This window comes from Leptonotus elevatus, chromosome 7 (assembly GCF_054856555.1).
Source record: "Leptonotus elevatus isolate MCC_2025b chromosome 7, RoL_Lele_1.0, whole genome shotgun sequence".
Lineage (NCBI taxonomy): Eukaryota > Metazoa > Chordata > Actinopteri > Syngnathiformes > Syngnathidae > Leptonotus > Leptonotus elevatus.
Window position 1 is genome coordinate 26,692,090 of NC_141245.1, and position 22,339 is coordinate 26,714,428.

At 50.2% G+C, this 22,339-nt stretch overlaps 3 protein-coding genes across 3 annotated transcripts; 1 reads left to right on the top strand and 2 right to left on the bottom strand.

Annotated features, from left to right (window-relative positions):
* Positions 1-234: 234 nt before the first annotated feature.
* Positions 235-9,588, bottom strand: LOC147171749 (flotillin-2-like). The gene is made up of 11 exons (XM_086080008.1): positions 9,370-9,588; positions 6,791-6,872; positions 6,463-6,553; positions 5,938-6,061; positions 5,282-5,400; positions 5,089-5,202; positions 4,490-4,609; positions 3,935-4,149; positions 3,027-3,210; positions 2,799-2,951; positions 235-1,931 (listed from the first exon to the last, which is right to left on the bottom strand). Exons 1-11 carry the CDS (start codon positions 9,416-9,418, stop codon positions 1,893-1,895), a joined length of 1,290 nt encoding a protein of 429 aa, XP_085936134.1. The 5' UTR covers positions 9,419-9,588; the 3' UTR covers positions 235-1,892.
* A 791-nt stretch (positions 9,589-10,379) lies between these two features.
* On the top strand, positions 10,380-11,783 carry polr2d (RNA polymerase II subunit D). The gene is made up of 4 exons (XM_086080019.1): positions 10,380-10,577; positions 10,830-11,010; positions 11,447-11,542; positions 11,611-11,783. Exons 1-4 carry the CDS (start codon positions 10,505-10,507, stop codon positions 11,687-11,689), a joined length of 429 nt encoding a protein of 142 aa, XP_085936145.1. The 5' UTR covers positions 10,380-10,504; the 3' UTR covers positions 11,690-11,783.
* A 330-nt stretch (positions 11,784-12,113) lies between these two features.
* Positions 12,114-21,236, bottom strand: abcf3 (ATP-binding cassette, sub-family F (GCN20), member 3). The gene is made up of 21 exons (XM_086080000.1): positions 21,111-21,236; positions 20,063-20,210; positions 19,896-19,975; positions 19,747-19,802; positions 18,809-18,906; positions 18,588-18,710; positions 18,243-18,509; positions 16,941-17,021; positions 16,780-16,839; positions 16,643-16,699; positions 16,513-16,535; positions 15,893-15,948; positions 15,612-15,812; positions 15,122-15,198; positions 15,000-15,044; positions 14,798-14,930; positions 14,566-14,654; positions 14,107-14,198; positions 13,900-14,032; positions 13,744-13,831; positions 12,114-12,462 (listed from the first exon to the last, which is right to left on the bottom strand). Exons 1-21 carry the CDS (start codon positions 21,184-21,186, stop codon positions 12,304-12,306), a joined length of 2,142 nt encoding a protein of 713 aa, XP_085936126.1. The 5' UTR covers positions 21,187-21,236; the 3' UTR covers positions 12,114-12,303.
* Positions 21,237-22,339: the final 1,103 nt, after the last annotated feature.

Below are 22,339 nucleotides of genomic sequence, written 5' to 3' on the forward strand. Positions count from 1 at the left end.
ACAATTCTCACTTTTGTTTGTTCATAATCTAGTCATAATGAAGATCTTGATCTCAATGTTAATTTAATCTGGTTAAATAAAGGTTGAGAAAAAAAAGAATGTCATAACCTATATTTTGCTGCGTCATGTGAAAGCCTCACATCTCCAAAAGCAAGACTTTTTAGGGGAGGAAAAGATAGTAACGTTTTTGACACTTTTGACTTTGAAAGAAAATAAATGAATTACAGACAGATGTGGGGACTGACCAATTTTATGAAAGGTAATATGATAAGGACCACATTTGAACAGGAGGTTTCAATCCGACCCAAAGACGCTTAACGATGTCACTTCAAAGTTATGTCATGCATTCACCATGTCAAATATTCGGATTGAGTCCTTGTCAACAAAATATTGGCAGACGTGATTATCATCGTTTCACTTCCCATTCCTCAAAAAGGTTCACCTTTCTTGTGACCTTTCCCCCAGGAGGAGGAGGAGGAGGATGATGTCATCACAAATGCACGTTGACAGTAGAACAACATCAAGTACATCAACAAGATTAATCACAAGTCATTTGTCAATTAAATAAGACCAAAAAAAATCATCACAGTCAAAGCAGACGTAGAAAAGTAAAGACGCATCCCAAATGTGTCAGTACACGACAGTCGTGTGCAAAGTAGGACTGGACTCCTGCAGAAGCTTGATAACGATCCTGTGGATTGGAATCAGCTGCGTTGGAGCAGGGAAACCAGTTTGTCTACTACTGATATCGGATCATGTGACTGAGTGACGTGCAGATGTTTCAGGGCTGTATTGGACTCCCACCGGGGGGGGGCTTCTCTGGCATTTGACTTCGACTGGCCGGCTTGCCACAGCCCAACAAAATGTCTTCCTAATTCTAAAGGATGGTTGTGACCTCAGTTTGTCCCTGCTTACGTGATGCATGTGTTGCGCAAGGTTGTGGATGTGCGTGCATTGTATTTCATAAAAGTGACCTCGGATAACCAACGACTTCTCACTTGAGGAGTGAAAATGTCACTGAAACTGACCGGAAGAATCCAACGTTGGATTGTAACAAGCACATTTGTATCGTGACGTGCCTCCTGAGCAGCCGTGGCGACCGCGGCGCTCTGCAGCGCCATGGCTTGCGTTTGCACGAACAGGCCGCTCCCTCCACATGGTGGGCCGGCCGCTCCCGTGGGCTCAAATCAAGAAATAGCACCGCCACGTCGGCCCACCGGTGCATGCTGGGATATGTTGATTACTTTTCTTGTGGGATTCTCACCCCCACATTGCAAGCGCGCTACAAAATGGCCGCAGGTCAACACGGCCCTTCGCTCGTGTCCGCTTGAAAGATTCCGCGCGGGTCGAGCCGACATTTCCCGTGGTCCGCCGTGGCTTTTCTTGACGCCTCCATCAGGTAAGCGGCGTCCAGACTGCGCTGCAGGCGTGGGATTCGCGTGCCAGGTGGCAAACGGAGGCACATTTGCAAACGTCACACTCGCATCAAACAGGAAATGGAAAAACACAAGCGAGCTGCATGCACGGCGAGCTGAGCTGAAGTTGCCCGTGAACGGCAACGCTTACTTTGATGAAGACTTTTCACAATCACAATTTGCAGCAATAATCAATGTGGATATTTTGCAAATGTACTCGCAATGATTTGGAATTGTCATTTCTTGCTTGCGAATCCAGCAGTTGAATTTGTGCTGAATGTGCGCAAATGAGTTTGACGGCCCGCAGCAAGCGATTCCCAACAGCAGAAAAGTGAAGAAGAAGAAGAAGAAGAAAAAGAAGAAGAAGAAGAAGCAGCTTGCGGAAACGTCCAACGCCGGCCGGCAGGATCCCAGAAGGAGCTTGAAGGTCCGCAAAGGCGCCAAAGCAGATTTGGGGCAACTGACCGTGGCCGCCGTTCACGCGCTGGTCGTGGCCATCTTCTGCAGCAGCGGAATCTGCGAGCAGCAGACGGCGGCGGCGTCAACGCACTTTGGCTGCACTTCACGCATCGAAACGCACGTCACGCAAGCAGCGACGCAATCCGTGCAAGACGCAAACCAAAATGGCGCTCATTGCATTCCGCCAGTTCCAGAAAAACGCCATCAGATTTCAGATGGATTTCTTGCAATCTTGCAAATGCGGATGATTTTGCAGCTCGTCGTTCAAAAACGAAAAGGATGCAAATACCAATCGTGCTTTTTGTCACTGATGATTGATTTTGGAATTGCACGTTTTCGAATCAATCATTTTGTATTCCTCTTTGCATTTCCTTTTGTTTTCAACGTTGACTACTTAACACATTTTTTTTATTACTATTTTTGTGGAGTGAGATTTGTCCTTTTTAAACATGATTTTGAACGTGTTGCGTGTGAAAGTCGAGCGTCTTTGCGTCGTCTGTCATCGACGTCCGCGTCCCGCCAATCGCGCTGCCGTCAGCAATTGTGGCTAAAATTCCAACCTTTGCCAAAGGTTGCATCCGGAAACGTCTCCCAAAATTTGGTGCAAGTCAAGCGCCGCTATCGTCAAAGTACTTGCAGGTCATCTCGCTCGCTCGGACAGGACAGGAAAGGAAATTTGCCGGCAAGAGCCAGAATCTCAAGAGTTCTTCAGTCTGCGTCTGTCCATCAAATATGGAACGACATGAAGGAAGGTTCGATCGCTCGCTCGCTCGCAAGTCTTTTTCATTTGCTTGGAATGTTTTGGTCAAGTCGGACAAAGGCAAAACTACGAAACAAAGTCATTCCAGATTTTTGAAATGTTCCTGACAAATATTGGAGCGGGCCTCACGACCCGTCGGTGTCAATAACGTTTGGCGCCGGTACCTTGGTCAAGTCGACGCCGGTGAGCGCGTTGACCGACGCCGGCAGTTCAGCCAGGAGTCGGGTGAGTTCGCCCGCCACACGTCCGCCGCCGTCCCCGCCCAGGATGACGATCTCGTTGGTCTTGGCCAACGGCGCCGCCACCTTGGCGGCGATCTGCGGGAACAAGCCACATCACTTCCTGAGCCCCGGGCGCAGCGCGGCGGGCGGCGGGCATGCGGGCGGCGTTACCTCAGGCAGGGCCTGGAGGACCAGGGCGGTCTTGGCGGCGTCGCCGTACTGCCGGTAGGCGTCGGCCTTTAGCCTCATGGCCTTGGCCTCGGCCTTGCCCACCGCCTCCACGCGCGACGCCTCCGCCTCGCCCAACTTTCGGATCTTCTCCGCCTCCGCTTGCGCTATCAGCACGCGCTTCTTCCTGAAAGCAGAACAAGCGTGAAAGAGCGCTCGTCCCCGAGACGAATCCCGTCCACGAGCGGCAAACGGCGAGCCACTGAGAGCGCACAAGCCATATTTTGCTGATGGCGGCCGGCGACGTCGCCGCCATCCCACTTGGATTTTGCCGCCACATTTCTTTCCTGACTTTGTCGTTGGCCTGTCGGACGTGGTCACGAAAAGGCGCGTCCGTCCAAATGCTCCGCTTGCTCGACACTTTCCGACTAAAAAGACCAAAAAAATCTCTTTTTTATAGCGATTTGCGAATGAGAAAACGGCGGCCAACGCTGGAAATCATCAGAGCAAAGTGACAAGTCAGGAAAATGCGTCAAGTGCGCTCGAACCACGAGCCGAGTGCCGCAATTTTCAAAACGGCAGATGACATTTTTGCTGACTCGGCGTCCCGAAAAAAGAGCGGCGGCTGCTTCTTTGGTCCCGTCTTGAGACGCTCGTCTCTGATTGGCTGACGAGTTGCAGCCCAAAATGTCCATACGTGGTGAAATTCCGGCAAACGGCGTCGCGCGCCCTAAAAAGTTGACGGGCGCCGGAGGCTGTGGAGCGACTCGCCGACGTCAGTCAGCAACTGATTTGTTTGGATGTCGCGTGGAACATTTTGCCTTGGCAAGCATTGCGCAAAGATGGCGGCCACCTGTCACGCCGCTCATCGCAACGGGAGTTTTGTTGCTCTCGTTGCCAGCGTTTCTCACTTGTGTCCCTCGGCCAGCCGCTGCATTTTGAAGGCTTCGGCCTCGGCGGGCCGCTTGACGGTGGCCGTCAGCTCCTTGTCGGCGCGCTGGACTTCCTTCTCCTCCACGACGATCTGCTTGCGCCGCTGCACCACCTGGACCTCCATCTCCTCCAAGCGGATCTTCTGCTGCTCCTTGGCCGCCTGCAGCTCGTACGCCAGCTGCGCCTCGGCCTTCTGCCAACGCAACCCCGGAGAAAAGCAACGTTCAGTCACAGAAATCATTTGGTACCCAAAATGTTCATATTAAAGGTTGTGTGTTTGTCCTGCGTATGATTCCAAATTCACATCTAGTGGCGATTGGTGGCATTACAACTTCCACCTGCAGTCGACTGACTGCCTCTTCGCAGTTTGACACCCATGGATGCACATATTCAGATTTTTATGAAATATTTGTTGTACTTTTCCTCATTTCTCTGGGATTTGTTTTTTTTTTTAATGAAATGATCATCACGATGTTTTTTTGTCCACTGATTGTCAAGGAGCCGACCAATCAGGACGTGTTTTGCGCGCCCACCTTGGTGTTGACTTCCTGGTTGAAGGACGCTTTCTGCAGCTCCAGTTCTCGCTTGGAGTCGGCCATCTTGGTGTCGGCCTGGAACTTGACGTCCATCATCTCTTTCTTGCACTCGGCTTCCTGCACGCACAAATGTTGAAAGGCAACATTTGCCGCGCGAGCACGCCGCGAAGTCTTTCAAGTGATCTTCGGCCAATCAAATGAACGCAAATGCAATCAAACCCTCCCCCCATCACACATAGTGACAAACAACAGGAATTTGTCAAGGGGTGGGGGCCAACACCCCGGCTAGCTTAGCATTAGCTAGGATGAGAGCAAAGATGGATTGAGCCAGCCTGGGTGGGACGCTTGACCAGGGTCCGACCAAAGGAGAGCATTTCAAACTAAAGGGCAACTAAATCCATCCTTAGTGGGAAACGCTTCGGAGCGCGTCCGGCATGTGGATAAAGCGCAACATACACAAAGTGTGTTTTGCAGAAAAGTTGCCATTGGAGCAGGGCGGCCCCTCCCCTTTGGCGGATGACTATCTGGACGCCGACAGCCGCCTTTCACGGGGGGGACGGCGGCCCGCGACGTCTGCCGGACCGGCGCCCGCTTACCCGTATGCCGGCGTCCCGCTCGGCTTCCGCCACGCCGATGTCGGCGTCCCGCCGGACGGCGGCCGTCTGGGTCTTGCCCAGCGAGCTCAGGTAGTCCAGTTTGTCGTACACGTCCTGCAAGACGCGAGCAAACGTGAGCGGCGCCGTGACGTGGACGGTGACGGTCGGTCGGACGGACGGACGGACGACCCACCTTGATGGTGAAGCTGAGGATCTCGATGCCCATGCGACCCACGTCGGGCGCCGCCACCTCCCGCACCAGTTTGGCAAACTGGTCTCGATCTTGATAGATCTGCTCCACCGTCAACGTTCCTGCGTCACATGACACGCGTCACATGACACGCGTCACATGACACTACAGGAGGGAGCGAGCCAACCAAATGTCCGGCAAAAGAGATGAACTCGATCAAATGGTTTTGATCGGCTAAATGATTGAGTTTGATTTGAAAGCAGACGTTTGTGTTGTTCAAAAGTTTGGACTCAACATTTTGTCAAAATGCGGAAAGTGAGTCACCATCACTTTTTGTCTGTTCATGAAAAATTTGAAATCAGGCCTCGTTTTTGAAGAAAAGGATGTTTTTTTTTTATCCAACTCATCAAATGAATGCAAAAAAGAAAAAAGAAAAAAAGAATTTGCGATTTGAACTGGTGGTCGACATGTTTGCTGGTTGCAGGCCTTCTTTTGAGTTTTTAAATTGGCCAATGGCGGGCGGGAGGTTGCAACTTGACTTCCATTTTCAAAACGTCCCAATGGAAAATGTGCAAGCGTGTGCGTGCAAAGTGACAATTTGGGGACAAAAGTGTCCTTTGGTGCCTATTTTGCCAAATGTTTGCCTTGCGCGGACGCACCTAAGATGGAGCGCAGGTGTCCCTCCAGGGTCTGCAGGACCACCGCTTTGATCTCCGTCACCGACTTGCCCAGGAACTGCTCGCACGCCAGCGCCAGGAGGTCCGGCTCCGTCATCACCTTCACCTGCGCGGGAGACACACGACAGTGACGACGCGACAGTGACGACGCGACAGTGACGACGCGCTCTTGACGGACGGCGGGCAAGGACGACGCTCGCCATCAGCCAAGACAACAACGTTGCACTTTTCATTTCTTGTCTTTTCATGTTGTCAATGGAGGTCCTTTCTTTTTTTGCTTCTGAATGTGCTTCGCTGCCGTTTTTTATGTATTTATTTTTAGCTGGGTTGCAACCGCTATCAAAGGTTCTAATGTGGACAATTTGGATGCCCCTTTGATTTGAACGGATATCGGCACATCCTCAAAATCGGGCGACTACTTTTAAGACTGGAAAATGTCAGACAAGCTTGAACAAGCAAATTCTCCAATCACATCAATCAATCGGTGAGACATTTGCATATGGTTACCTGAGCCACGCCCGTGACGGTGATGGCCACGCCCTCCGCCGTCTCCACGTCCTCACAGCGCGGCTGCAGCGTCATAATCTCCAACGTGATTCTGCAGGCACGTGCGCAACATCACCACGGCAACCAAAACAACAGTCTGACAACAAACAACGTCATGCCATGGCCACGCCCCCCCTTAAAGGGGAAGTCAAGCCCAAAATGTCTTCACAAGTCACAAGCATGTATTTTTTGGATGCAGCATCGTGGGGACTTAAATGCAGACATCTGGATCCATGTCAGGGGGCGGCCATTTTGCCAGTTGGCGGAAGGGCGACGCGCGCGTCTTCACCTTTGCGTGTCGGAGAGGAGCCACCAAGCCCACGACCAGCCGCCCACCACGTAGGTCTTGGAATCGGAGCCGCAGCAGCCGCCTGAGGGGAAGCGCAACGCCACACGCTCACTTGAAAACCCACAAGAAGAAGAAAAATCATTCCAATCACGACCAGAAGATTTTTGTCAAAAACGGCCGCCGGTCAAAACGTCTGCTCGGACCGGCCCGCCTGAATTTTGAAAACGCGATGATGGATTCACCGCAAATATTTTGCTGCGATATCGCCGCGAGACAATCTGGTCAAAAAACACGCCTGCAATAACGACCATCTGGAATAATCAATCAATTGTGTCAACTCGTTTTCCAATTCATTTTTTTCAAAAGCAGCCGCTTTCCATTTGTGAGGATGCAAGCAGACCCGACATGAGCCAATCGTCGGCCAATAATTGATGCCCGTCGCGCATTGGCAAAGTTGAGCGCGTATGCTTTTCCGACTCTCCTGGATGGAAAGCGACGCACGTTTGCATCGCTTACATCAGCAAAGGTTTGGGTGATGAAATCCTTATTAATACCTGCAGATTTCACTTGTGTCCCAAGCAAAGGTACGACGGGGAGGACACATTCAGAAGAGGAGCCATTTTCAGCAGAAAAAAAAAAGTTCTGTCCACAATCAATTGGATGACAACTTCTTATTTTTCATGTACAATTAACACCCGTAAAAGTTAAAACCACATCGTTCCACTTGCTGTCGACTGAAAATGACATCACCTGTCTGATGCTAAGGTAATAGGTAACGACCAATCACGGCTCACCTGTTTTCTGGGTTTGGGCGCGATGTCACGTTCAGTCCAAGGCAAGTGACAAAATGGGTTTTGAAACGTATTCATTGTTGAAGCGATCACACGATCGGCTGAAAATAGCCGAACGGCTTTCAAAGAGACAACCGTAGCCATCGGGTGACTTTTTCTGTTATGGTGGTTTTCAGCCATGTCCGCAAATGTTATGAGTAGTGATGGGTCGATGGGGCGCCATGAAGCGGTTTGACACGACGACACACTGTGTTGATACTGTGTCACTGAATACTGACATCTGCTGGAACTTAAATATCACTACAGGTAACCGAGGTCACTTTTTTCCCTTCTTATAAACTTTATTCCAACAATAAACAGTACACAAAATATGTGAGAAAATTGAATACAAACAAATCAAACACGGAACTCGCCAGGGAGGTTAAAAGCATATAGAAGCTAAACAAAATAAAATCATCAATACAACAAAAAGAAAACAAATAACATCAATAAAACAAAGTCAGATAAATAAATGATAGCATTTACAGCAATTGTATGTTTTCACAGCTTTTGGATAATGATGAAAATTATTTTTATGGCTATAAAAAACTCAATGAAGGATGGTTTCTTGTGCATACATTTGTAAAAAAAAAATTAAAACAAATACTAGAAGACTAATAAGGTTTATCACATAAAATTGTGCATGTCCTATTGTGTTCATTTCTTCATCTAAATTCAAAATGTTTGGATGATAGATACTGTGAAAAACACGAGGACTCAGAATTGTCTAATCCAATGCATGGAAGTTTGATTTCAAAAATGAAAAACTACATTCATGAAACACGTGGTGTAAACAATTTAGTGAATAAAGTAAAAAAATGTTTTAAGTTGTGCCCGTAATGAGTTTCTACCTCACCTTCACACCTGTTGTATTTTTCTTTTACTGCCATATTTGTATATATATATTTTTTTAGATTGTGTGTAATTTAAAAAACAAAACATGTGACATTAAAGCGTTGTAGTTGGGATTCGAACCCAACCCCCATAAAGCGAAGGCATCCTGACACGCTTTCGTCGCCGCTTTAACCATTGAGCTAAACGGCGACAAAAGCGCTCATGTCGAATCACTTCCTGGAATGAATGAAAAGTGAAACCAGCTGACCAAAATGGCCAATCCAAAGACTCGACCGCAATTTGATTCTACCGAGTCGGACAATCTTTTCTCTTCTCCTTTCGGAATCTCCATCACACCGACTGGAAGGGAATTATTGAGCCTCAAAAGGTGCGAATCATTAGAGACGCAACCCGCTAACAGACGCGCTTTGGCACTTCCTTATGAAGCTCGACACCTGGTAACAGGTAGCGGGGAGTGACGTCGCGGCTGTGTCGGTCACGTGGTTTTCACAAAACGCTCCACTCGCCGACGTGACTTCCTCTACGAACTTGACACGCGCATCGATGTTGCCGGGCCCACCGCTAATTATGAGCAAGATCCTCTTTGTCCCACTCCCTCCCGTGCAAAGTTACGAACCGCAGCCCGGTTACCCGCTCCCATTTGAAATAAGACAACAAGAGCAGGCGCGTGACGTCACCACACTGGTTTGGACCATCCATCCATGATGTCACGCGCTTCTCCTCACAAGGGTCGAAAAAGCGACCGCTAAACTCGCTTGAGTGGCGAGCATTAGCATTAGCCATGCTAGCCGAGCAGCTCCTGGCATCGGGTTAGCTAACCTAGCTCGGTTGAGATTGCAAAAAAAGGACATATACAAAATGAAAAGAAGAAAGAAAAAGAAGACGAGGTCCTACCAGAAACCACCAAGGCTTCGTTGGGGCCAACCGTCAGACAGTTGCCCATGTCGGCTACCTGCCTGCCCACCTGCAACAAACAAACCGACAAATGGACGACGACGACAACAACACGCTGTCTGTCTGTCCGCACGCAATGAGCACGCGCACGCGCACGCTGGTCAGGAATGGCGGAAGACCAAGCGTTCGAGTAGTGATGACGTCACAAGCCGCTGAGCCTCCCGGCGGAACCACGCCCATTGCGGTGACGTCACTCCCGGTCCACGTCGTCATCTTGCATTATCCAGCGAACGTTTTGTTGGGAACATTTTATATCCACACATGTAAATTTCTAAACTTAAAACCTTTATTCAAATCATTTTGGATTAAAAGTGACAATTATTTTAAGTCTCTGAAATTGATAACGAGCAAGGAATTTTAATAAAATGTATCATTAATATCCATGCAGAAATGTGTTCAAAAAAATAACTCACGGAGCTAACCGTGTTATTTTTTTATGTGCTTTTATTTTTCTTGTATTTAATTTCTTATTGCGATACATGTAAATTGGATTGACTGATGTTTGTATTATTCATCTATGTTCGATAAATGTTCAAGAAAAAAAATACGATGCAATATTTGAAGCTTTAAGCCCTTTTGAGATTGTTGAAAGGAACAAGTTTCGAAATTGGCAACGTTGGCTTGCCAAAATTTCGAGGATTTGTTTCACTCAGATGGGCAATTAGCAAACATTTGAGAGAGAAAAGGAATTCCCAATCAAACCACAATAATTCACATTTGATGTCAAATTACAAAATACAGAGGAGCATAGTCGTAAATATGTTCCCAAAAATCAACTTTTGAGCTTTGCTTTGAATTTTTTAAAAACAAAATCTGCGGTACACATAAATTGAACAGTTTTGAAATCTGGGGGGGGGAAAGAGACGTGCAATTGACAAATGTGTGAGGTGACCACCGCCGGTCGCCAGGTGGCGCCACGGCGTTTGCAAAGAGGCGGAAGCAAAGCCAGACACACACCGGAAGCAAGCCGCTCGCTGTGGATTGAAAGACGGCGGCCGTTCCGCTTTCGCCTTGTGTCTTGTGTCTTGTCGTTGTTCCACTCTCCCGGCGGCCGGTCGGCGTGGGCGCTCGTGGAATGGCGGCCGCGGCCTCGGCGCCGCATGTCGGCGATGTGGAAGAAGACGCCTCGCAGCTGCTCTTTCCCAAAGGTTCCACTTTTATGACTTCACCTCCATGTCGCTCCTCGTGCTTTGCTCCAATTCAATTCTCTGGTTTTGGTTCATGTTCGAAACAACAACGCGCTAACTCGAAGCGACTCGGCTTTTGCTTTTCAAAGTTTGCACAATTTCAAAGACGAATCGATGGACATCGGACGCACCTTGATATTTGAAATGTTTAGACTCGGATATCATCATCATCATCATCATCCTCATCAACTCCGTGCTGTGTTTGCGGTTCAGAGTTCGAGAATTCCGAGACGCTGCTCAACTCTGAGGTGCGCATGTTGCTGGAGCACCGCAAGCAGCAGAACGAGAGCGCCGAGGACGAGCAGGAGCTCTCCGAGGTCTTCATGAAGACCCTCAACTACACGGTGCGCTTCAGCCGCTTCAAGAACCGAGAAACCATCACGGCGGTGCGCAGGTACGTGCCCACACCGCCGCTGATTGGCTAGTCGGGAAGAGGCGGAGGGAGGGCAGGTAAGGATGGAGACCGCCTTGCCTTGGCTGGGGTTCAATCACGCAATCCCGGTAGCGTGTAAAAAAGATCGCCATATCAAAATTCGGCATGCACGCCTTTGCCCACTTCAACCCAATCCGACATGAGGTCGGATGAAGGAGACGGCAACCTGTAGATTTCTTTAATATCTTCCGAAGTTCAAGTGGACATAAGACGGGCACGTGAATGTCGGCGACCATTCATACAAGTGGATGGCATGAAGCATTTTCACACGTTTGAGACTGCGCCGCGCTAATTCACCTTCGCCCAAATAACGGGGCCGACGTTTTGCCGTCAAGGAATTGCAATCAAGCGACGTTGCTGTAAGCTGTTTTTGTTTTTGTTCTGCTCTCGTCGGCAGCCTTCTCCTCCAGAAAAAGCTTCACAAGTTCGAGCTGGCCAGTCTGGCCAACTTGTGTCCCGAAGCGGCCGAGGAAGCCAAGGCCCTGATCCCCAGGTGAGCCCGGAGACCCCGCGCCAGCCATTTGCCCATCCGACCAATCGTGGCTCGTCTGTCCAATTTAGTTTGGAGGGACGCTTTGAAGACGAGGAGCTGCAGCAGATTCTGGACGACATCCAGACCAAGAGAAGTTTCCAGTACTGATCCGGACGGACGCAGCAGGCGCCAACAATGTTTTTGCTCGTTTTCATTCTTTTTCTTCCACTTTTCTAACAATAAAGCAAACGTGTTAAATGTCTGAAGTTGAAGGTGCAAATACACCGTTTGCCATATGTTGGACAAGAAGCAACCAACGACTGATTTTCGATAGCGGATGTCGATACTTCCTAAAATGTCCACTCAAAATCCTTTTAAAGTGATTGCGGGGAGGAAATGAAGACTTGCCAACAAAGGAGGTCGCCATTTTCACAAACTGCTCCTTGATAGCCGCAGGGCAACACACCCGATGCAAATGATCAGGCTTGTGCTGAGCTCATCATTGGAATCGGGCGTGTTGGAGGAGGGAGGCGTGTAACGCGTGCGCTGGATGTGGACCTTTGGCTTCCTGGAGACGAAACAGGAAGTCGCGTGTGTGTCATGTGAGCTTTATTTTCTTAGTAAATAAAACATCTGCGCAGTCAAATGAATCAAAAAACATCACAAATTAAATATCCGGCCCGGCCGCTCCCTCTCTGGGGCGGGTGACCTGCAAAGCGGCAAGTCATGTGGTCCTTTCTGGCGAGTGGGCGGGGCCGACGGTGGTCACGGGCGGGGCCTCCTCACAGGTAGCCCTCCTTCTTGAACTGCTCGTGCAGGACGTCGCGGTATTGGTCGAAGCCGCCGTCGAGGCGTCCGACTTTGCCGCCCTCGCACACCCACAGCTCTTTGCACACCAGCCGGATCAGGCGCTCGTCGTGCGACACCAGGATCACGCCGCCCTGCCGCACATGGACTCCAAATTCACAACATGCGTCTTACAAAAGCACAATCTCAAGTCACAAGTCAAACGCCTCCAAAGTCACAACGACGTGATTATTATTGTCATAGTGAAAGGGAAAAATTAATAATAATAAAAAAAACCTCCACCAAAGTTCTTTTGGACTTCGACAACATCCCCATGTTGGCCCTTCCCGACCGAGGACGACAAACAAAATGGACGACTGTCGTCTAAGATTGTTCTCCAAGCTTATCGTGTGATCTGAGGTGTGTTCAAAGTGGATCTGAATTGGGCCCAAACCCGTCTGGGTTGACTCTTAAAGCATTTGCTCACAAAAACTTATAGGTTCCATTGTAAATGCTCCAAAGACGTATTTATACGTTTTTTGAATGCGAGAGCATACAGAAGGCTTTGACGCATCCTCTGAACTGAAGAGAACGCTTGAAGCATAAGACATGAACAGGGCCATGTTGAAAAAAGTCTCTTCTCCCCACAGTTTTCATCAGGTTGGTGACTCATGATGAAACTTCGCTACGCTAATGCTAATTGCTGCAAAACGGAAACAGTTACAAATATGCTTTTTTTTTTCCTAATGGAAGAAGAGACTCGAATCTTTCTTTTGGTAGGTTCCATGTTGTGATAGCAATAGAACACAATATTCAGTGGGCCTTGCGGAATCAGTCAAAATCCAGTCAAGCAGCTGGGAGCGAAGGGGGTTGCTTCAGTCAAAATGGCTGCCAGTGAACCAGTTCAACGTGTTCAATACTTATGAGCCAAAATGATCACGCGGATAGCGACGACTCTCCAGGGGAGAATCTGTCGATTGTGACGCCGGCGCAAGCAAATGCGCGCAACGGCGAGGATACGCGTTGAGAGCCAACAAATTATTTTCTGGCCCACGTCGACATCTTACGAGGCCCCGCAAACACGGCAGGAAACACGGGCGCATACGCGGGAGGTTCTGCCCCCTGCTTTTGTGAAACGAGCCGTGATCACGCCACATTTCGGCCTCCGACGACAACGCCGGCAAACAAACTTCATCTGTGTGCCAACGCTTTGCGCTCGTGCGTACCGGGCCGTTGTCGAGATCTAACGGCCCAAAAGTCAAATCATTCCAAAGTCAAACTCCTCAGAAGTCAAAGCACTTCCACATTACATAAGCCACAAGTCATCCTTATCAAGTGGTCAAAAGCAAGAACAGGCAAAAGTCCAAGTAAGCAGCCGGCAGAACGACCGGCAGAGCGGCCGGCAGAACGGCGCTCTCAAGGCAAGCAGGACTCACTTTGAACTTGTTGAGCGCGTTAGCGAGCGCCTCGATGGTCTCCATGTCCAGATGGTTGGTGGGCTCGTCCAGAATGTAGAAGTTGGGGCTGAAAGTGCAGACGGCGGCATCAGAAGGCGGGCCGACGGACCGACGGACGCTGGGCTGCGCACGTACCAGGACATGGTCATCTGGGCGAAGGCCACGCGACTCTTCTGGCCTCCCGACAGGCTGGCGACGGGCCTGGTGGACAGCTCCCCCGTAATACCGTAACCTCCCAGCTGGTGGCGGTACTCCTCCTCCGTCCGACCTGCCGCCACAAACACGGCCGTCGGGTCACTGTGCCGCCGCCGCACGCCGGCCGCGACGCTGGCCGTGACCTACCGGGGAACTTGTTGAGCAGCAGCTCCACGGAGCAAACGTTGAGGTCCAGCTGGTCCACGTGGTGCTGACTGAAGTAACCGATCTTCAGATTCCTGCGCACGCGTCACACAAAACGTCACAGATGACTTCAATCGACAATCTGTGCCAACGGGAATATTTCCCACATTTTGTCATCAAGACGGTTCACATATTGCGGCACATCAAAAGAATTGTGAGCGGACTCGCATTCATCCGCATCATTCCTTTCTTTCTTTCTTGCTTGCTGAAATGTCAGCTCATCCGCTTTCAGGATTGGGTCATTTGCATACGCAAATAGGAACGCGACGAATATTGGATGACGTTTCTTCGTGGAAAAAAAGACGCGACGGCTTGGCGCCATTTCAAACAAGTTTGCGGTGGCAAAGAATCGTCGTTCAGTACACAAGACGTCCGCACGGGGGCGCCGGTCAGCCGTCTCACCTGTGAGCTTGCCGGACTCCGCTGACGGGCGTCAGCTCACCCATCAGAAGCTTGAGGACCGTACTCTTGCCGGCGCCGTTTTGGCCCACCTGACGCGAGCGCAAGACAACACGTGAGACGAGACGCTTGGAAGGCAAACCCGAGAAAGCGTTCATGTCAAAACACACGTTGAAAGACACGCAAGACGGCGGCGTTGCGTCGGAGCTATCTGCAAGCGCGTTTGAAGACGTACGATGCAGACGCGAGACTCCAGGTCGGCCGACAGGTTGAGCCCGGAGAAGAGGCGCTGGTCGGGCGTGTAGTAGAACTCCACCTCGTCCAACTGCAGGATGGGAGGCGACAACTTCTCAAAATTGTCCGGAAACCTGACACAAAACAAACCCGGTCCACTTTTGACAGCTGAGGGAGGCGCGGCTTGCCGGCGGACCGTTTACCTTAAAACGACCTCGGCTTCCTTGTCCACGGGCGTCAGTTCGGGCCTGCGAGCAAACGTGAGCGTCACAACGCGTCCGGCGCGCGCGCGGCGCTGCCGGCGGACGACCCGGCGGCCACTTACAATCTCTCCAGAACTTTGAGTTTGCTCTGCACTTGAGCCGCTCGGTTGGCGTTGTAGCGAAACCTGTCAATGAACACCTGCAACAACATCCACAAAAGGCGCTCCGTCATTTCTCCGGCCGCGTCTTTCCCGCCGAAGCTTTTTCACATGTCAAACGAAGATCGAGTGCAAACGCGACATCTGAGCAAAAGCCGTCAAAACGCGCGCGCCGCAAAATGGACGCGCTTCATTGCGACGCCCACTTGAAGTTTGCACTTTGAGATTTCTTCTGAAATGTCAAGCGCATTGCAAATTAAACGGATTATTATTCAATGACTCAAGCGGAAAAACTGAATGACCTCGTCATGGTCCACTGACCGTTCCCCAAAAATCCACGATTGATTGGATTTCTCTTTTTTCTTTTACAAGCGTCTTCAGCATGAATTTTTCTTGACTTGACACATGCGTGTGCGTGCGTGCGTGCGTGCGTGTGCGTGCGTGCGTGCGCTACCTGTATATGTTGCCTGTACTGCAGCTGGGCCGCGTACTCTCGCTGTTGGTTCTTGAGTCGATCATCTTTGGTCTTGACAAAGTTCTCGTAGTCGCCACGGTAACTGTCCAGCCTGTGCGAGTGCAGGTGCACGATGTCCGTCACCACCGCGTTGAGGAAGTTGCGGTCGTGGGACACCACCAAGATGGTGGACTGCCACGTCTGGGGGGGGGGGGGGGGGGCACATTGACGTGAGCTTCAAACTAACGCTAGCTGTCGCTGGCAATGATGGCGGCTAAGACCTGCAAGTAGTTCTCCAGCCACAGGATGGCGCTGACGTCCAACATGTTAGTGGGCTCTGGAAACACGCACGCACGCACACGTCGAACATTGAGACACCTTTTTTGTTTTTCCACTTACAAGCCGTCGACTTTTGTCGGCTTCTTATTTTACTTGGTGTGTCATGTAGCAAGCAACAAGTTTCAATTCAATGCAAAAGAATCCACACAAGCCCAAAACTCTATTCTTTGTCTTTTTGCAATATTATTATTTCTCCTTGCTTGTCAACATTTGCTACTTCTTAAAAAAAATCTCTTTTTGACTTTTCTGCGCCGCAGAAGAAGCTGCTTTCAATCCGATTGTGTCAAAAGCTTTCGATTCGAAACCGATGCTGGAGTGACGCAAGAAAAGTGAATGGCGCCGTCCAGGTGGAACGTGGACGGACTCAACGATGGCTTGACAAACAAACAACGTCAGGGTACGCACGTGCATGTATACAGCATAGCCGGTTAAAGTTGACCAGTATCGGCCATCCTACGAGTACCGATACCTTGAAATAAGGCCGGCCATCAGCACCATAACACAACACCTGCTATCCGGTACTTGCCCGCCCCCAATTGATAATACAGCTCATGTGACTCACCATCAAGTAGCAGCAGGTCAGGCCTGATGAGAGACACACACACGCACGCACACGCACGCACATTTGAAGATGTGACAGTTGTGACGCTCGCCATTCCCGGTGGCCAAACAATAAACGGAAAACAACTCACCGAGCAAAGAGAGCTCTTGCTAATGCTAACCGCATCCTCCAACCTCCTGAAAACTCTCTGTGCAAACACACACAAACACACATTTGAACCTTCATGTGTGCGTGCGTGCGTGCGTGCATGCGTGCGTGTGAACTCACCTGGTGGGCTGCTGCTGCATTTTGGGGGAAAATCCGAGCCCAGCCAAGATGATGGAAGCGCTGATGGGACGACAGATGTCAATCAAAGACGGCTCATTCATCAACAGTCCTGCTGGCACGCACGCACGCACGCACGCACGCACGCACGCACGCACGCTTACCGCGCGGGGGCTTTGTCGGCTTCAATCTCCTCCAGTTTGCTGTAAATCTCCGACAGGCGGACGCTCTCCGTCCCGAGGGCCCTGAAAGTAACAGCAAAGGTGAGAATGGCAACAGGACAAGCAAGCGCGGCAAGATGCACATTTTCCCAACAACTTGGAAAATTGGATGGTCGCGTTTCTTTTTTGTGCCTCCTAAAAAAAGGACAATCTGGGAAAGGTCATTGTGTGATGTCTCATGGGAAATCTGGTCCCCAAAGAAAGCAAACTTCAAATTTGCGCGACGAGCGCACGCGGAAGACGCCAGGCGAGGAGCTCGTGTACGCCAGCATTTGTTTCAAGAGGAAATTCCCAAAGATGGCAGCCACGTGCCCGTAGTCGGCTTTACGCGGAGACTTTGAGGCGCGGCCACCCGTTTACATGTGACGCCATCCATTCCCACCCGCTCCCCTTCTGGAATCGGATCAGCCGCCGGACGCACGGACGGCGATCACGCGATGCATCAAGATGGACTTCATTTGTCATTTAGCGCAGCGGTTGCGATGGTGCGAAGACTTTTATTGAAGCGACATCACAACACGGTTCAAGTACTTGGAAACGAGTTCTCTCCTCGCAGACGGAGACGTCGTCACTTTCGCGGTTGGTCACAACGCATTTACGTCAAGACAGAGCGCAGCCTCGCCATTCCCATTGAAGTGTTTACGTGACGCTCGCTGGGATTGACAAGAGGAATATTCTGCCGCCTTCCACGGAAATTCCACGGAAATTCCATTCTTTTCATTCCGTTGGGCCGTTCCGATTCATTCCAATCGGAATACGCGGCTCCGCGTAATCCCGCCTGCTGATGCTAATGCTAATTGTAGCGTTCAGGTGGATTCATCCCCATCAATAAAATCGACCGGTGCAGCAGCGCCTCGGGCCTGTGGAACTATTTTGCCGTGAACCCGGCGCCGCAAAATATGCCCGTCTATCCTCAAATACAAGAGAAGGCAGCACAAGCGCTTTTTAGCAACGTGACGAGCAGCCGTCCGCCATCTTTGCCGAATAATATTGCAAAGCAAACGAAAGGAGCGCTTGAGAAAAAAGTCAAGCCAAGCGCACGAGCTATTCCGCTATCCGGCTTTGGACAATTTTAAAAAGACGGACGACAAAAATACTCTCAAATTGAATTGACGATTGATTAGTCGGATGAATTGTGAATTGCGTTTGGAGGGAGCGAGTCGCCGACCGCCATCACTTCAGCCGCCGCGTCAAAACACGTGGTCAAGGGTTGGCGAGTTGCGTTGGGATGGCGCCCGTACTCACGTTCCGTTGGCCAAGCGCGCGTTGAGGCGGCGTTCTTCTTGGAGCAGGCCCTCCCTGAGCGCGTCGCTCTCCAGGACGCTCTGCAGCGCCACCGTGTCGTCGCCCGCCACTTCCTGCTCCACGTGGAGGATGGAGATGTGAGGCGGGACGCGCAGGCTGCGGCTGGCCAGCATCTTCAGCAGCGTGGTCTTGCCCAAGCCGTTGCGGCCGATCAGGCCGTAGCGCCGGCCCGCCGCCAGCGAAAGCTCGGCGCCTTGAAGAAGACACCTGCCGAAGAAGAACCACGTCGGCCGCCAAGCGCAAAGTGGCCGCCGGCGCTGACGACGAGCGCTCGGCCGTCCTCACCTCTCTCCGAAGGACACGTCAAAGTTCTCAATGCGGATGTCGTAGCCGCGGTTCTTTCCCGCCTGGTCCGCTCGTCCTTCTTTCTTACTGCTGGCCTGACTGGCCGACGCTTCCTCCAAGACACTGGGGGGCGCCGCGGGCGGGCAGGACAGCAAAATAAGACGGGACGGCAAAGCCACGGCACAAACACAGACGTGACGGCGCCCAAATCAAAGACCCACAGAGGAGTGGACGCCTTGTTGGAGTCCTTCTCGTTGCGTCGCTCGTGTTTGGCTTTCAGCTTGGCCTCGGCCTTCTCCAGCTTCTTGCTGTCCACCATCTGAACCGCACGCACACACGCACGCACGCACGACCAACACTTTTATGCTGCGCTTGTTTTTCAAGACCTCCTGAAGTCGCTCAAGCTGCGGCCGCTAGCCGGTTAGCGCTTGAACATTGCGCCTTCGATGAGTCACAACAAGCGCTCCAACTTGTGGCTGGACGTGCTTTACATCCGCAACATTACAAATTGTTCACGGCAGGTTCGGGTCAGCAAATATGCTCCTTTATGAGAACTTTTTTTGCAGAACAGAAACCCCTGCCCTCTCGCGAGTTTCTTGGACGTGACAAAATTCAGATTATTATATATATTTTTTTTATAAAAGTCTAATTTTTGGGCTATACATTGGGATTCATTTTGCGTTTGTGGCAAAAGCGACATGTTTTCAGCCATCTCACAGGACGGACATTTTGTATGGAAGCCCATTAAGGCCAATATTTTGTTTTTATTCAGGACAACTTTTTCTGCCCAAAGAAACATATCTTTGGCACTCCACCTAAAACCCTTAATCTAGTTTGTTTGTTGTTTTGGTTTTTTTACTTTTCCAAATTGCCCAGGTTGTGCCAGAAGGGAAAAAAATTGGTTTCTGCGCTACAAATAAAATAAAGACATAAATGATCCACCGACATCATATATTTAAAAAAACCATTTTGCCACCTCCTGTCCACTGAAAGTGACATCACGGTGCTGGGCGGATTCAGCTTGCGAACGTCACGGCTCACCCGTTTGCCGGATTTGGTCACGTGACATTGGCAAGCGCAGCAAAACCAAAACATTGCCAACTATTCTAAGCCCCGCCCCCAACACTTGAGAGCTGGGCAGCAGCAGAGCAAGACGTACCATGTTCTGAGAACGCTTCATCATCCAGATGCCCTGAACGTCGTCATTGACCGCAGCTACGCACAGCAAACAAACACACACACGTCAGCGACGCTTGCCGCACGCACACTTGCGCACGCTTGCGAACACTTGCGTCGGCGGCCGCTCACTGGACATGTCGCTGGACATCTGGGAAAGCTGCACGGGCGCGTCCAGCAACACCTGACGCTGGGAGGCGGGACAGCCGCTCCTGAGCACAGGCAGAGGTGCAAGCACTTGACAAGATGGCATTTTGCGCGTGGTGGCGGATGACGCGTGGTCGCGGATGTGCGCTCACAGCCTCAGCGTGTTGAACATGCGCAGGCAGATGCCTCGGACGTCGTCCTCATTTTTGGTGTCGGCAGACACCTCTTGCAGGACGCCGCCCACCGCCTCGAACACCTCCTCGCCATCCTCAAAGTCGGCCCCGCAGCCGTCCAACACACCTGACACGTACACACAAGAATTAACATTTGCGTCAGTGAGTGACCCTCGCGTCTTGAACACAAAATGGCTTTTGAGGTGGAGTCCGGCTTTGAAAAAAATATTCATTTCTTTCATTGATTAGCAACTGGTGCTTTTGAATGATTTTAAACGTTCTTAACTTTGATCACCAGAAAACACAAAAAAAGGCTTGGCCAGTTCTTTTATTGTCATGCCAAGTTTTTGACTCAGCGGCGCAAAGAGTCCTGGTCTTTGTAGTTCACAATGTTGTGTTCGTTAGGCGGAAAAAAGTCACGTTTCTTCCGGAGATGTGCTGCTTTTAATATCGTAAGACTACAACAACTAATAGCGCCGTTAAGGTTCCATCCCGACACGTCACTGGACTCGATGTGAGATTTGAAAGATTTTTGTCCGCTGATGTCCTGTAAATCAATTACTGTACCCTAAAACATGAGGTCACACTTGATACTCAAGTCCAACTTGAAATGGCAGAAAAGACGCAAAACATCGTCGTGACTGACACGTTTGCCGCGACGCTTGATGCTTTTTGTTGCTTTCACACACGCAGTCGCGCCGTAACCGGCAAGCGAGCACCAAACTCGGCCACGCCGGCTAGCATCTTGCTGCTCCCGGCTAGCATCTTGCTGCTCCCGGCTAGCATCTTGCTGCTCCCGGCTAGCATCTTGCTGCTCCCGGCTAGCATCTTGCTGCTCCCGGCTAGCATCTTGCTGCTCCCGGCTAGCATCTTGCTGCTCCCGGCTAGCATCTTGCTGCTCCCGGCTAGCTAGCTAGCTGCTTCGCCGGCCGTCGGCGCTCCTCTGCGCTGACCCGGAGGAAGACAGCGACGACATCCCCGAGTGAAAGCCAGCCGACACCCGGCGACTGCGAGTCCGGCCTCTCACCTGTGATGTAGTCGAACAACTCCGAGTCGATGTCAGGAAACTCGCTCCTCAGGATCTCCACGTACGTCGCCGCCATGATGGTCACACCACGACGCAGCTGCCCGCCGCACGCGCATGCGTCATTCGTCAACGCTTGGAATTGTGGGAGTTGAAGTCTTTCAACGTTCATCGCTTCTTCTCTGCCGTTTTATTTATTTAATTCGATCAACATTTATTGAACATAGATGCACAGTACAACACAACGATCAGGAAATCCAGTTGGCATGTTTAACAAAAAAATGCAACAGTGAAATAAAATTTAATTATGCAAGAATTAAAATAAGGGAGGGTAAAACATGAATTACATTCCAGCTATATGTCTTTTCTGAAGTTGTGAAACAGCGGAAGTCGACTTCTGGAAAAGTGTCACGCAAAATGACTACCAAGCATGTTGTTTTTGCGCTCTTTGTAAAGAGAAACAAAGATGACAATGAAGAAGTCCATGCATGTTAGAAAGCCAATTATTTGAGAAACCACTTTTTTTAAATGCAGTTTACAAAGACTGAATTATACTGCAATATATTTGTCCAAATAAAAAAATCAGAAAAGACTGATGCATGTGTGAAATGTAACTTAAATTATATGTATAGAATTTATTGATTAACTGGTGAATGGTTGTTTGTCAATAGTGGCTTCCCCACCGCGAGAATTTTTGAAGAACCTTTCAATTTACTTTGGGAAATTTTGGGAAAGAATGATCGAGGCAATGACATTTCCCAGGGGCTTTGTAAGCACGACTGTGATTGGCTGGCGACCAGTTCAGGGTGCATTCCATTTACTCCCAATGCCCAAAAATCATCTGGGATAAGTTTGACACCCGCAACTCTAATGGGGGTAAGTGATAGAGAAAATGGTCGCATGGAAATAAGTGGCAAAAACACAACACTTTAAATCACGTAAAAAGAGGTGTCCAGTCTACAACCACAATAGTCCCATTTCTTGAAATCGCTGCAAGTGTTTACAGTTGTCAAGGGTCACCGGAGCTCAACAGTGACACCTTCCTGTCCAAATGAGTGGGATAGGTGCAGTACCACAGATTCCAGTTAGATGGCGCACTCCCTGGATGGTTGAGGTTAGATTTCGGCACACAAAAAAAAGACCCGAACTTCAGCCCCCAAAGTAGAACTGGCTCTGTCGATCCCGACAGGAAGTTGAACTTGAAATGTTGGAATAAAAGATCAATCAAGGAG